General features: G+C 43.8%; 7 protein-coding genes across 7 annotated transcripts; 4 read left to right on the forward strand and 3 right to left on the reverse strand.

The window, feature by feature from the left end:
- Positions 1–1385: 1385 nt before the first annotated feature.
- Positions 1386–3058, forward strand: O0I10_002852 (isocitrate dehydrogenase [NADP], mitochondrial; the record flags this gene model as incomplete). Its single annotated transcript, XM_058482930.1, has 6 exons — positions 1386–1631; positions 1710–1809; positions 1884–2044; positions 2108–2656; positions 2717–2907; positions 2974–3058. 6 exons carry the CDS (start codon positions 1386–1388, stop codon positions 3056–3058), a joined length of 1332 nt encoding a protein of 443 aa, XP_058346497.1.
- A 287-nt stretch (positions 3059–3345) lies between these two features.
- O0I10_002853 (uncharacterized protein) lies at positions 3346–4812 on the forward strand (the record flags this gene model as incomplete). Its single annotated transcript, XM_058482931.1, has 7 exons — positions 3346–3383; positions 3446–3665; positions 3732–3880; positions 3943–4013; positions 4071–4136; positions 4195–4511; positions 4576–4812. 7 exons carry the CDS (start codon positions 3346–3348, stop codon positions 4810–4812), a joined length of 1098 nt encoding a protein of 365 aa, XP_058346498.1.
- Positions 4813–5125: 313 nt separating this feature from the next.
- O0I10_002854 (uncharacterized protein) lies at positions 5126–6391 on the forward strand (the record flags this gene model as incomplete). Its single annotated transcript, XM_058482932.1, has 6 exons — positions 5126–5191; positions 5282–5317; positions 5382–5548; positions 5609–5792; positions 5863–5976; positions 6047–6391. The coding sequence occupies 6 exons, from the start codon at positions 5126–5128 to the stop codon at positions 6389–6391; spliced, it is 912 nt and encodes a 303-aa protein (XP_058346499.1).
- A 410-nt stretch (positions 6392–6801) lies between these two features.
- On the forward strand, positions 6802–9079 carry O0I10_002855 (uncharacterized protein; the record flags this gene model as incomplete). The annotated part of the gene is made up of 6 exons (XM_058482933.1): positions 6802–7228; positions 7290–7397; positions 7485–7683; positions 7746–8519; positions 8577–8641; positions 8694–9079. 6 exons carry the CDS (start codon positions 6802–6804, stop codon positions 9077–9079), a joined length of 1959 nt encoding a protein of 652 aa, XP_058346500.1.
- An 84-nt stretch (positions 9080–9163) lies between these two features.
- O0I10_002856 (uncharacterized protein) lies at positions 9164–10203 on the reverse strand (the record flags this gene model as incomplete). Its single annotated transcript, XM_058482934.1, has 2 exons — positions 9164–10021; positions 10090–10203. The coding sequence occupies 2 exons, from the start codon at positions 10201–10203 to the stop codon at positions 9164–9166; spliced, it is 972 nt and encodes a 323-aa protein (XP_058346501.1).
- A 182-nt stretch (positions 10204–10385) lies between these two features.
- O0I10_002857 (uncharacterized protein) lies at positions 10386–11642 on the reverse strand (the record flags this gene model as incomplete). The annotated part of the gene is made up of 6 exons (XM_058482935.1): positions 10386–10568; positions 10634–10737; positions 10829–10934; positions 11006–11235; positions 11307–11382; positions 11457–11642. 6 exons carry the CDS (start codon positions 11640–11642, stop codon positions 10386–10388), a joined length of 885 nt encoding a protein of 294 aa, XP_058346502.1.
- A 1190-nt stretch (positions 11643–12832) lies between these two features.
- O0I10_002858 (GTP-binding protein rhoA) lies at positions 12833–13666 on the reverse strand (the record flags this gene model as incomplete). Its single annotated transcript, XM_058482936.1, has 5 exons — positions 12833–12985; positions 13046–13180; positions 13235–13344; positions 13413–13500; positions 13571–13666. The coding sequence occupies 5 exons, from the start codon at positions 13664–13666 to the stop codon at positions 12833–12835; spliced, it is 582 nt and encodes a 193-aa protein (XP_058346503.1).
- Positions 13667–13673: the final 7 nt, after the last annotated feature.

Raw genomic sequence — 13673 nt, forward strand, 5'->3', positions numbered from 1 at the left:
CTCCCATCATTACATATCGGGTATAGGGGGGGCCATGATTGTATAAGCTTGTACCTTGATGAGTGAGGGTGCTTATAATGACTACCAACATGGTGGTGGAGGGACATTGAATGCAAGAAATTTGCCAAGGTAGAATAATTCCCCACACTATGGATGTTGCATAAAATCGAGAAAACTACTTTGTTTGGATGGCGACATGAGACACCTATATAGTACTACACACAATAGCAATACCAAGATTCGACGTTTGCTTACACTAGTCCTTTCATTGCTGGGTATACAAATCATCTTCTTAGGCTATACAATGATCCTATTATTCTTTCAACTCACACGCACATCACTCTGATCTTTAATCGATCAAACGGAATAATATCCGGTTGGGAGCATTATCTCTTATCGAATTCCAGGTCTTTCAGAATACTACGATTTTCCGAGTATGCCCGTGTGTTTATGCAACATCATTGTCAATGGGTTGGGTTGTGGTAAAACAGCCATCAGGTGGTGTGATGATCCCACCACACACACACATACACACATCCAGATGTTATGGATACCTCTATTGTGTACCTTTTCAATTGAGTATGTATTGTCTGGATCATGAAGAAGTGAAAGAAATGTACGGAGGTATTCGGATCTTGAGGAGGATCACGGGCATCCCCGACATGGTGAACGGCTCTTCACTTGCACATGATAATGTAATCATTTCCACATCCCGACAACGACAACATATAAAGAGTATGTGCATGACGTCGACTACAAGGTTTCATTGCCCCTCAAAAGATAGGCTGCATGAATTCCACCCGATCGCTGGGCTTGTTCATAGCCAACCCAAATCTCACTTTATCATTGTTTCAAAAAGGATTTTGTTGTCTGCTGCACCAATGTCATCATCATGCATGAACCAAATTTGACAGATTGCATTATTAGGTGATACAATGATGATAACGGTCGATTTAGAGTTATCATCAACACTCATCATTGCCTTGATTATGGTAGTGGTGGATTGTGTAGAGCTGTATAGTGGTGTTCATAGCATGTGTGGGGGTCATTTATATACGTAGCCAATCTCGTGACCAATTTATTTGTGTACATCTTCAGCAGCAACTCGCATAAACAACAATGCAAGAAGGTTCATCTTTGAAAGAACACAATAAAAAGTAAAGAAAAGAGAGATCCAAAGTCATCCCATGCAAGGGTGGGGTGTGAGTAATGAGTGAGTGCGTCATGCCGATGGTGGGGAGGGGGGCCACAACCAATTGATAGATCAATTGGGGTGTGTCATAGATGACACGCTTGTGCGGAAGATGAATTACCGTTCACCGAGCAAGATTTTTTGGTCTCGTTGCCGAGTTGGTTATCTCTTTCTTCCCTTTCACATTACCAAAATGTCCTTCATTGTCCCTACCATTTCCAAGAGTGCTGCATTGCGCACTTCGGGCACCACTGCTGCTGTCGCCCTTAAGGCTCATTACTCGACCGGCTCGCGTATCAAGGTCGCTAACCCCGTGGTTGACTTGGATGGTGATGAAATGACCCGTATCATTTGGCAAGATATCAAGGAAAAGCTCATTCTCCCCAACGTCGATGTCGATATCAAATACTATGACCTTGGCATGAAGCATCGTGATGATGTAAGTTTTCTCATGCTATGGGTGCATCTTGTAGTTGTAGTAGTAATGTTTTATTAACATGTTGGGTCCATATTATAGACCGATGATCAAGTCACCATCGATGCTGCCGAAGCCATCAAAAAGTACAATGTTGGTATCAAGTGTGCTACTATTACTCCTGATGAAGCTCGCGTCGAAGGTATGGGAAGATGGAAAAATGAGTCGTGGGAAACAATGGGACACAACGTGGCTGACGTATGGCACTCTATTAAGAATTTGGATTGAAGAAGATGTGGCGCTCACCTAATGGCACTATCCGTAACATCTTGAATGGTACTGTGTTCCGTGAACCCATCTTGATGAAGAATATTCCTCGTATTGTGCCTGGTTGGAAGGAACCTATTATCATTGGTCGTCATGCTTTTGGTGATCAGGTGAGACAAGGACTCTTCAAAGAGATGGTAGATGATGATGATGCTAATCCAAGTGAATAATAGTACCGTGCTACTGATTTTGTTGCTGACAAGGCGGGCAAATTTGAAATGTCCTTTACTCCTGCTGATGGTAGTGCTCCTCAAAAGTGGACTGTGTTTGATTTCCCCGAGAATGGTGGTGTCGGCATGGCCATGTACAACACCGATGACTCTATCACTGGCTTTGCTCACAGCTGTTTCCAAATGGCTCTTTCCAAGAAGATGCCTCTTTATCTCAGCACCAAGAACACCATTTTGAAAAAGTACGATGGTCGTTTCAAGGACATCTTCCAAGAGATCTACGAGAAGGATTATCGCAAGGAATTCGAGGGCCAAAACTTGTGGTACGAGCACCGTTTGATCGACGACATGGTTGCACAAGCATTGAAATCCAAGGGTGGTTTTGTCTGGGCCTGCAAGAACTATGATGGTGATGTGCAATCCGATATCCTTGCTCAGGGTTATGGTTCCCTTGGTCTCATGACCTCGGTTCTTGTCACCCCTGATGGAAAGACCTTGGAAGCTGAAGCTGCTCATGGTACCGTCACTCGTCATTATCGTGAACATCAAAAGGTAAAGAAAAATGAGCCATGGTCATTGTTACGTAAGGATATTGAACAATGAGTCCATTAGGGTAACCCCACCTCGACCAATCCCATTGCTTCCATCTTTGCTTGGTCGCGTGGTTTGTCTCACCGTGCTCGTCTCGATAACAACGAACAACTTGCAGCTTTCAGCCGTAACTTGGAGCAAGCATGTGTCGGCACTGTAGAAAACAACAACATTATGACCAAGGATTTGGCTCTTGCCATCCATGGCAAGGAGTAAGTTCACATGGTTCTTTGTGTTTTGATGATGATGATGATGATGGCTAATATGGATGTTAATAGCATGCGCCCTGAACACTATGTTACCACCGCCGAATTCATGCAGGCTGTTACTGATAGCCTTAACAAGATCCGAGGCAGTGCCTAAGTGATCGATCGCACACCAATATAGATCCCCAATTATAGCGACCTTGTCTCTCCCGCACCTCTGTTTTATTATTGTACATTGCATTCTTCTTTTTTCTTACTGAACAATGACACCACCATCTTTGTCGGATGAAATTCTGTTTGTATGTGGGTGTGGGTGTGGGTGTGTACCACCATCACGATGGGGTATAAAAGAAAGCCCCGCTTTGAATTCACGACTGACGAAAGTGGCATACACTTGTACCCTCTTTCTCTCTATCTCTCTCTTTTTTTTCCTTTTCTTTCATAATGGCCGTTGACTTGTCTTCTGCATCGTCACGCATCATGTAACTTGCTTTATTCATTCCAATTGTAAAGCATACTAATAGGGTGTGCTATTTCTATATAGGCAATTCAACTCTCAACAAGAGGAACTAGAATACTATCGATCGCATGCAGAAAATCTCGAGGCGACATTGCAAGAGACTCGTGCAGCCCTAGACGAATTCCAAGTGTCATCACGCGAATTGGAAGAAGAACTAGAAAAGGAGCTTCAAACTACAGAAAAGGCATACAAGGACCTGAAGGCACGTTGTGAACACTTTAAATATGAGGCCGACGATTGGAAGGTAAAACACCTCTTTTTCCTGATATTCATCGTTTATATGTGTGGTGATGCTGATGCTCGTCTCTAGTCCAAATACACGCAAGCCAAGCATGAACAAAACATGAGCATGATGCAAATGCAGCGGGAGATTGATATCCTCAGGGCAACAGAAGAAATGTTTCGAAGGAAGATCTTGGAATTGGAACTAGACAATGATGATTTGGAACGTACTGAGAGGTAAAGTAAAGTGTGGGGATGACTACATCTTTCTTATAATGATCCTTTTCTTTTCATATTAGAGCGGCTTCATCATCGCTTTCGGATCTAGAAGTCAAGTTGAATAAGGCCATTGAGCGCAATGTTATTTTGGGTAAAGAGAGAGTCACTTACTCAAATGACGATCATGATCTCTAATTTAGATTGATAGAGAACGAGATTGCAGCCAAGGATCAGCTCACAGAACAAGTACAACGTTTCAAAGATGAACTCAATGGCAAGTAGGATGTGTGGATGTCCCTCAAAACAAAGCAGCAGGCTAATGCATGCGATAGATGTCAACCATGAGTTATCCGTTCTACGTCAAAAGAGCTCTAAGCAAAGTGATACCATCCATGATTTGGAAGGAAAACTCCACGCCTCTGAGAAAAGGTGCAATACTTTGGAACAACAAGCACAACAACAGCAAGCTCAACAGCAACAACAACAAGGAACCACTTCACGCTCTTCAACCCCTGATCGTGGCAGCACTTTATATGATCGCCGTACCCGTATACCCCGTACACCCAGTGTGGGTGGCAACATGAATGGCTTGGCTTCTACCAATTCGAATCCTGTCAAGATGGTGCAAGATATGGTTAGCCGTGTGAGGGTAAGTTTGAATGTTGTTATGCAAGAGAGAAGAAAGTGTTATTAATAATGGCATGTGATTTCAGAGTTTGGAAGCGAGATTGCAGTCTTGTCGTTCCTTGGTAACGCCATTATTGAACCCGCCACCTTCTTACAGCTCAACGATTCCATCCTCTGGTAATACACGCGACTCTGGTATTGGTAGTCAACCTGCATCGCCAACATCAAGTATCCGATCCGGTAGTCCAATGCAATTCTCTAATATCAAAGCACGACGACCCTCCGAATATATGATGCGATCGAGTGAAGATGGCACAGAGTAGTAGTAGTAGTAGAAACAACCTCTTTCCCAAACATGTAGTTTATTCCATTTCCCCCCACCCTTTTTTTATATATAATTTCAATTGTGCACGTATACATAGATCCAAGTGTGTGTGTGATGATGTTCCTGAATATATGGAATTTGACCAATGGCTACGTTTACGTCACGCGTAGTAGGAGGGCGTTTACCAGTCGTCAAAATACAAGTCAACCCAGCCAACGAACGACCTTGTCAAGATAAACCCGCCCCGCCGTCGTCCGCTTGTTTTTACTCCAAGGCCAACAACTCTATATTACACTCCCTACTCTATCCCAATGTTGTCTCGGATCGCGCCTGCAACGAAACGCTCTGTTCAACAGGCTGTCAAGCCCGTTGTGCAGGTAAATGAATACACCTTTTTCGCCAACATTGTCAACAACCAACAACAACTCACTCCACCAATCGCGACCATGACCATGCATATATAATAGACACGCTTTGCTTCCACCAAGCCTGCTGTCACTCAAGTAGGTGTATTCACCATACGAACAAAAAGAATACAACGTTACCAACACCTATCGTTTATCACAGAACCCAAAGCAGGTTGCAGCTGTCACAGCTGGTATTGTAGGTGCCACTGGTCTTGCGTACATGTATGTCGATAGCGATATCTCTGCCAACATGGCCGATGAAGGTCTTCATCCTCCATCCTATCCTTGGCCACACAGTGGTCCTTTGAGCACCTATGATCACGCATCGTATGTATATCAACTCATCCAAATCAGCCACCAATGATGATAATAACTCCCATGAGACAGCATTCGTCGTGGTTATCAAGTTTATCGAGAAGTGTGCTCCGCTTGCCATTCCCTTGATCGCATTGCTTGGAGAAACTTGATTGGCGTCTCTCACACTGAAGAAGAGGTCAAGGCCATGGCTGAAGAAGTTGAATATGAAGATGGTCCTGATGAGAATGGCGAGATGTTTATGCGTCCTGGCAAGGTATATTTATACTTCTCTACAATGGATGAAGGATGATGATGACAAGACTCATACGTATGCCATTCATTAGCCTTCCGATTATATGCCCAAACCTTATCCCAACGAGGAAGCTGCTCGTGCTGGTAATGCTGGTTCTTTGCCCCCAGATCTTTCTTTGATCACAAAGGCTCGTCATGGTGGTGAGGTAAAGTACACATCCATAAGGAAGAAAAAGGTGGCAAACAACAAGATGGCTGATATTATTATCATCAAAGGACTACGTCTTTTCGATTTTGACGGGTTATATGGATCCTCCTGGCGGTGTCGAAGTCCGTGAAGGCATGAACTACAACCCTTACTTCCCTGGTGGTGCTATTGCCATGGCTCGTGTCTTGTTTGACGAAGTTGTTGAATATGAAGATGGTACACCCGCCACTACCTCACAGATGGCCAAGGATGTTTCCACCTTTTTGGCATGGGCTGCTGAACCTGAGCATGATGAACGTAAAAAGATGGGTATGAAGGCAACGATCATTCTCTCCGGTCTTACTTTGTTGTCGCTTTGGTTGAAGCGCTTCAAATGGTCCCCCATCAAGACGAGAAAGATTGTGTACAAGTAAGTGTCATTTTATCCTCAGCACATTCATGTGTTGTTGTATGCATGTGCCACCACCTATTCTTTCTCTTTTTACTAACACTCTTATTTTTAAACCTTTGTTAGCCCTCCAAAGTAAAACCATATACAAGAACAACCTACGTAAAATAAAAAAAGAGCAAAGCAATCATCATTTTGGCATGTTGTATAAGGAAGGATACTCAAATAAGCATATGCAGGAACCAGCATAAAAAAGGCTGTTCTTCATTCCCACGACCACCCCGCAAAATGCTACACTATTATAATTTGGCTCGTTACCCTTCCCACACAACCCCCGCTTGGACCCTCATATATAAACCACTTTACCTGTTCCCCCCTATTTAGAGTATCCTTTTTCACACAAACAACACAACACGCCTACTACTACTACTCAATATGCAGCAAGCCATGGAAGAACCTATCGAAAAGTTGATTGATGTTGCCATGTGGAGCAAGGCTGCTGACGACATTACATGGATCAAGCGACCACGCGCAGTGATGGAGAAAAGAGTGGGTGCTGATAACGACCATAATCCCTATGTGTGGTTTCCAGGAGGCACGCTCAATACTTGTTACAACTGCATTGACCGCCAAGATCAAAACCAAGTGGCTCTGATTTATGATTCGCCAGTATCTGGAACAAAGCGTCAATACACGTACGGTGATATACGTGATGAGGTGGTTCACTTGGCTGGATTGCTCCACGATGATTATGGGGTACGCAAAGGTGACACGGTGTTGATTTATATGCCGATGGTACCCGAAGCTGCGTTTTGCATGCTTGCATGTGCTCGGCTTGGTGCGGTGCACAGCGTAGTATTTGGTAAGGAAAAAAAAGCTCTTTCATAAGCAATACCATGTGATTGACCATGCATGTATCATAGGTGGATTTGCTCCAAAAGAGTTGGCCAAACGTATCCAAGACGCACAACCCAAGGTGTTGGTAACAGCAAGTTGTGGTATTGAACCAACGCGTGTGATCCCATATAAACGTATGTATAAAAAAGTGACATTGATGTACCCAGAGCAGTGGATAAAAAAAAGGACGCTAATTTCGGTTGTGTATTTATATTATGCAGCACTCGTGGACGCCGCTTGTGCAATGGCAACACACAAAGTGCCGATCAAGGTGGTACTGCAGCGACCTGGCAAGGTACAAGCCGACATGGATTACAACAAGGGCGATCGTGATTATCATGTTGAAATGAAACGTGTACGTCAAGAAGGTCGTGCTTTTGAAGCATGTGTTGAGGTGGATAGCGAGGATCCTTTATATACGTAAGTAGTAGTGATGGTGGGATAGGAGAAGTGTGCATATACATACTTACATGCAAATTTAGATTATACACAAGTGGTACAACGGGAGTTCCTAAGGGAGTCGTGCGATCCAATGGTGGACATGCTGTGGTATTAAAGTGGTCCATGGAATACATTTACAATGTACGTAAAGGCGATGTCATTTTTACAGCAAGTGATATTGGATGGGCAGTGTCACACAGCTACACCATCTATGGACCTATGATGGCAGGTGTCACTTCAGTCTTTTATGAGGGCAAACCCGTCAACACGCCTGATGCGGGTGCCTTTTGGCGCATCATATCCGATTACAAAGTCAATACCATGTTCACTGCACCCACTGCTGTGCGTGCTATTCGTCGTGAAGATCCAGATGCTCTTTGCTCGAAACGTTACGACCTTAGCAGTCTCAATGTTTTGTTCCTTGCTGGCGAACGTAGCGATCCTGAAACATTGCGTTGGTGCAAACAAGTGCTTCATCATGCACACGTCATTGATCACTATTGGACAACAGAACTTGGATCACCGGTGACAGCAAGTTGTGTGGGTGCAGCGCGTAACAGCAATACCTCCGTGCCCATCAAATGGGGAGCAGCAGGAAAACAAGTTCCTGGATCCATCATACGCATCCTTGATGAAGACACACACCAAGAAGTTCACACACCTAATCATTTTGGTGATATTGTTCTTAAGCTTCCTTTGCCGCCTGCTGCATTTCCTTCATTGTGGAAAAATCGAGATGGATACAAAAAGAGTTATTTTACACGTTTCCCGGGATACTTTGATACAGGTGATGCCGGCATCATTGACGAGGAAGGGTAATGTTACTACTACAAGCAATGTAAATGGGATGTTATTAACCCCAAAAAATGTAGCTTTGTGCACATCATGGCAAGAACAGATGATATTATCAATATTGCAGGACATCGCTTATCAACAGGTAAGAGGGTGATAAGGAAAAGGCTAAAGATGCTGACAACAATGATACGTAGGATCCATTGAACAAATCATCAATGCCCATGAAGCTGTGGTCGAATGTTGTGTGGTGCCACTACCTGACAAGCTAAAGGGACATGTACCTCTTGCCGCCGTTGTTCTTAAGCCGGGACAAAACTTTGACAAGGAAAAGATTACACGGGATCTTGTGGCTGCTACTCGCCGAGATCTCGGTGCCATTGCCTGTTTTGAACGAGCCATCTATGTCCAACGACTACCCAAGACTCGCAGTGGAAAAACATTACGTCGTTGTATTCGTGATATGGTGGATGGCAAACCTGTACGTGTCCCTGCAACCATTGAAGATGAGACGGTCTTGCCGGAAATCGAGGCGATTTTGCGACAAAATGGATTGATGGGATCGCAACCTGCCAAGCTCTAAATACCACACACCCACATATATATATACACAAGCTCAACAATTATAGACACCACCATCACCACCAATGACAACAATCCTTTTTGATCAACCATTATTGCAACTCTTTATAAATTCAGCAAGCGTAAGCTGAAACCGATTTGTCTCAATTGTATACATATCCATGTGTGTGGAGCGTGAAAAGTGGGTGATGGAACGCTTTTGTGGATTAGCAGCATCATAAAGGGCTTGCATATGTTCACGAGGGACAATCTCATCTTTGCTGGAAGATAAAAAGAGCACTGGGGTTGTACGAACATCTTGAATGCGTTTGAGACTGGGCCAATGATTCCATAAGAAATAACGTGCAATAAGCGGGTATGGCGTGTAGCGAGGATACATGGCTTGGACCATATCAAGAATGCTTGTATAAGTGTTCTCCACAATCAATCCTTTGACCAAGTTTCCTTTGCCTTCCTTTTCCAATCGGCTGACAAGGTCAATGGCTACGGCACCACCCAAGCTATGGCCATAAATAAAGATGGGTCGATCCAATCCTCCTCCACCATGGTTGCATTGAACGTGTTGAAACATGGCACGTGCATCGATCCGTAATCCTTTCTCGGTAGCTCTTCCGCTACTGCTTCCAAAGCCTCGATAGCAAACACCAACGATCGTCAATGATGGCACAGCAGCTAGGATCGTTTTGAACAAGGGTAATCGATGATTCATGTTGCCTGCATTGCCTTGCAAGTAGACGAGGATGGGTCCCTCATGACGATCATTTGCATCTTGTTTCTTGACTGTCAAACCATGAAGCTGCTTCCTATCACTTGTCCATACTGTTTCCTCCTTGATATCCAACCCAGATAACGACTTGTCAAACGTAAAGCGTTCATGCCTCGAACCAGGTGGTATATACCCCAAATAGATAAGCTTGTTTTGGAACAACACGAGCATCAGACACTGCAAAGAAAAAAGTTACAAATGAGCCAACTCCATGAATGACACTACACACACGCACACACACACACCTTGTAAAGATATAGACCAGCTGGTACGCCTGTCACAATGAGTCCTGCCGTAGCCAATGTCGATAGTGGACGTCGCCTCCTGAACAGAGGTATGCGATGCATCGATCGGTACATGAGTTAAAAGAAAACAGCAAAAGGAAATTCGGGTAGCATTTGACTGCATAAGGAATTGTATTTGAATGCATAAATGACGCTGACCCAGTATCATAGCAACATGAAAAGGTTGCCATCTCAACAAGAGTCCACTCTCCACGAGGTAGATAAATCCAATACCCAAACATAGTAGCAGTTTATTCTTATGTATTATGTGGGATCTTGAGTGCTTTCCTCGATAAAATGCGTATGTTGTTTACAAATGATTCAATGGTATCCAAATAATGCGATGGTTCTCCTCTGGCCATTTTCGACCTTTCTCTTGCAAGCTGTGCTGGATCCATAATCTCTAATTCAAGCTCGTGACGCACATCGGGATCCTTGTCCTATATTGCATTTGACTTGTTATTCTCATGTCATCATATCCCAATTGTCAAATAAACACACGTACCGCTGCACCTTTGACCTGTGTAAGATCAAAATGTATTCCTCCATGTTTATAAGAAACGCGATCCTTGTTTCGTTCAAAGACAGGATTGCCGGTGGGTTTGGGGCCTGTGAGAGCGTGTGTGCGTGTGTGTGTGAGTAGAGTGGTTGAAAGCTACGGCGACCCTCTCTCTCTTTCTCTCTCTCTCTCTCTACTTACGTGGGATTTCGAGGTTGATTGATATTCTATAGTCCAGTGGTTGTGTAGGTGCATGAATGTTGAGATCGGCCACGCGTATCTTTTCAATGATGCCATTTTCCACAAGCTATCAAATGTTCACTATAAGCAACCCTGACCATGTTGAATCGTTTTGGGGAGGAGGATTTTGACACCTACTTGTCCTGTTTGCTGATTTGTAGTAACACGCCATTTGGTTCTTGCATTGTTGTTTGGATGATAAAACCGATCCGTTTCATATGTGTGCTTGTAATGAATTCGCTCACCCCGATAGCCACGTGCATTAGACTTGGTCACAAGCGCATTGAGCATCTCATTGAAATGCTTGTGCTGAGCTAATGGCATATTGGATTCAAATCGTACTCGGCCTTCCAGTCCAGCACCAATTACTATGGCAACCAAAACATCATCAGCCATCATCATTATCGCGTATCGACAGCATCCTCCTTCTCCTACCTACCTGTCTCAGTCACCGCATTCATATTGATCCGTCGTCGAGTTTGCTTGTCTATCAACAGGCCCAGCTTTCCTTCGATCTGTGCAAAAGTGCAAAAAGTCAACATCGACACGAGTGCCACATATGGAATGGGGATGAGGAGAGGGCACTGACTTCGACATTCTCCTGATCGCAATGGGTTGCTATAAAATCGGCCACGTATTGTACAATGTCGTCGACTGGTTTGATGCCAAAGATGGTAGTTTCACGTCTCTCGGGTATATGAGGTCGCTTGTTGCTGTTCTCATCCTTGTCGCTCATTTCCGATGCAGGTCGTTTGCGTGATTCGGTATTATCCATAGTGGTGGTGAACAAGTGAAGAGAGAGGCTGAGATACACACTGCACGGGAATTATCATTGTCTTCCAACACCCAATGCAACTCTCCTCCACCAGAGAACATTCATTGTACCTACATGCCTACTGCTACCGATCTCTAAGAGTTCATCTAGCACATAGACGATGTCATAGATTGAATAAAGACGTGATATTTACTATTGTCGTTTGAGAGATGTGACCTACATTTGCTTCTAGTAAACATGGCGCAGCATCAGCTGTATCAACCATTGACTTTGGTTTGCTTAATAATGAATAAGGGGGGGGGGGAATCATTGTGTTTTCATTGTCGAGAGTGCTCATTTATGCGTTGATGGTGTCAAGTTGATGCAAGCCCATTTGTGGATATCAATCACACAAAGTCAGATAACCCGCTTTCTCAATGCTGCTGCCAAGCCACCAAACGCTAGTATAAATGTTCGCCATGGCGAAAATTTATTCTCGTGTATCCTTTCTCTGGTTTTTTCATTTACTACAAGGTAAGAATGCTATCCATGCTCATTGCGTGTTTGCATATCCGAAGGATGCATAATCTTCTGCTCGAATCACAGTATGTGAGCAAAAAAAATACTGAATTAATGAGCCTGACGGCTATGTAAACACGCATTCCTTATCGTTTTGTTTACGCATGATCGCTAACACATCTTTTATCAATCAGGTACTCTTCCTTGTTTTAGCTATTGGTTTTAGGATAGAATGCTTACAAAATAAAAAGATGGATATACAAAAACACACATGCCAGGTCTCATTGAGATTATACGTTGTCGCGATTACATGAACCACCCTAATCCCTTTCTAATGACTCCCAACCCAATCCCACAACGATGCATAATCATGATTTGTCCCACAATCAACAATAAGAAACAACAATCAATGGATGGTGTGTCCAAAGCAAACTCTTTCGATGATCATGCAAAAGGATAATAGAGATAAGAGAGTGACCGAGAAAAGCAACACATCCCGGGGTGATGAGTGGACACGAAGAAAAAGAATAGAAATATGAAAGACGAAAGGTGGTAAAGAAAGAATTCTGAAGAATTAAGAGTGGCACAAAAGGAGAGTGAAAGTGTTTGGGAGGGGTTGGGGTTAGGTGTGTGTGTGTGTGTGTGAAGAGAAGAGAAGAGAGTTAACGAGCTACTACAAGACGACGAGCTGTCTACAGAACAACGCAAAGCTTGGATTTCTTCTTTCGGTTGACCATGAGAGCGGCTCTAGTGGCATGCTCAAATACTTCACGAACACCTTCACCACTCTTTGCGGAGCACTCGAGATATTTGTAGGCATTGATACGTTGGGACACACTAGCACCCTATATCCAAAATGGATGTTAATCAAGCTACAGCATTGTAATGATGATGAGTATTATTACCTCTTCAAATGAGACGGGGCGCTGGGAGTTCTTTCTGAGCTCCTCAATTGTCGCAGGATCATTTCGCAAATCCTTCTTACATCCGACAAGCAAGATGGGCAAGCCTTGGCAGAAATGGACTACTTCTGAGATCCACTATAGGGCAAACGTTCAGTATTCAAATCATGGGGGATCCTTGATGTAACGTACCTTTTCTTGGACGTTTTCCAAAGAATCAGGCGAATCAACAGCAAAGCAAATCAAGATAACATGAGAATCGGGATAAGACAAGGGACGAAGACGATCGTAATCCTCTTGGCCTGAATAGATACATAAAGGTGAATTCTCCCCTTCCTATAAATCAATGCATCATCATCCCCCCACTTACCAGCAGTATCCCACAAAGCCAACTCAACATGTTTGCCGTCCACCTCAACATCAGCGACGTAGTTCTCAAAGACGGTGGGGACATAAAACTACGTAGAAGATACTTCGTTGAGACGCTTTATGCTTAACAAAAACATCCATGTAAAGCGCGCAACTTACCTCAGGGAAAGTGCCCTTGGAGAAGACGATCAACAGACAGGTTTTGCCACAGGCACCATCGCCAACAATGACAAGCTTCCTTCTGATTTCGGACATTCTAAGA

This window comes from Lichtheimia ornata (genome assembly GCF_029851405.1).
Source record: "Lichtheimia ornata isolate CBS 291.66 chromosome Unknown scaffold00008, whole genome shotgun sequence".
Lineage (NCBI taxonomy): Eukaryota > Fungi > Mucoromycota > Mucoromycetes > Mucorales > Lichtheimiaceae > Lichtheimia > Lichtheimia ornata.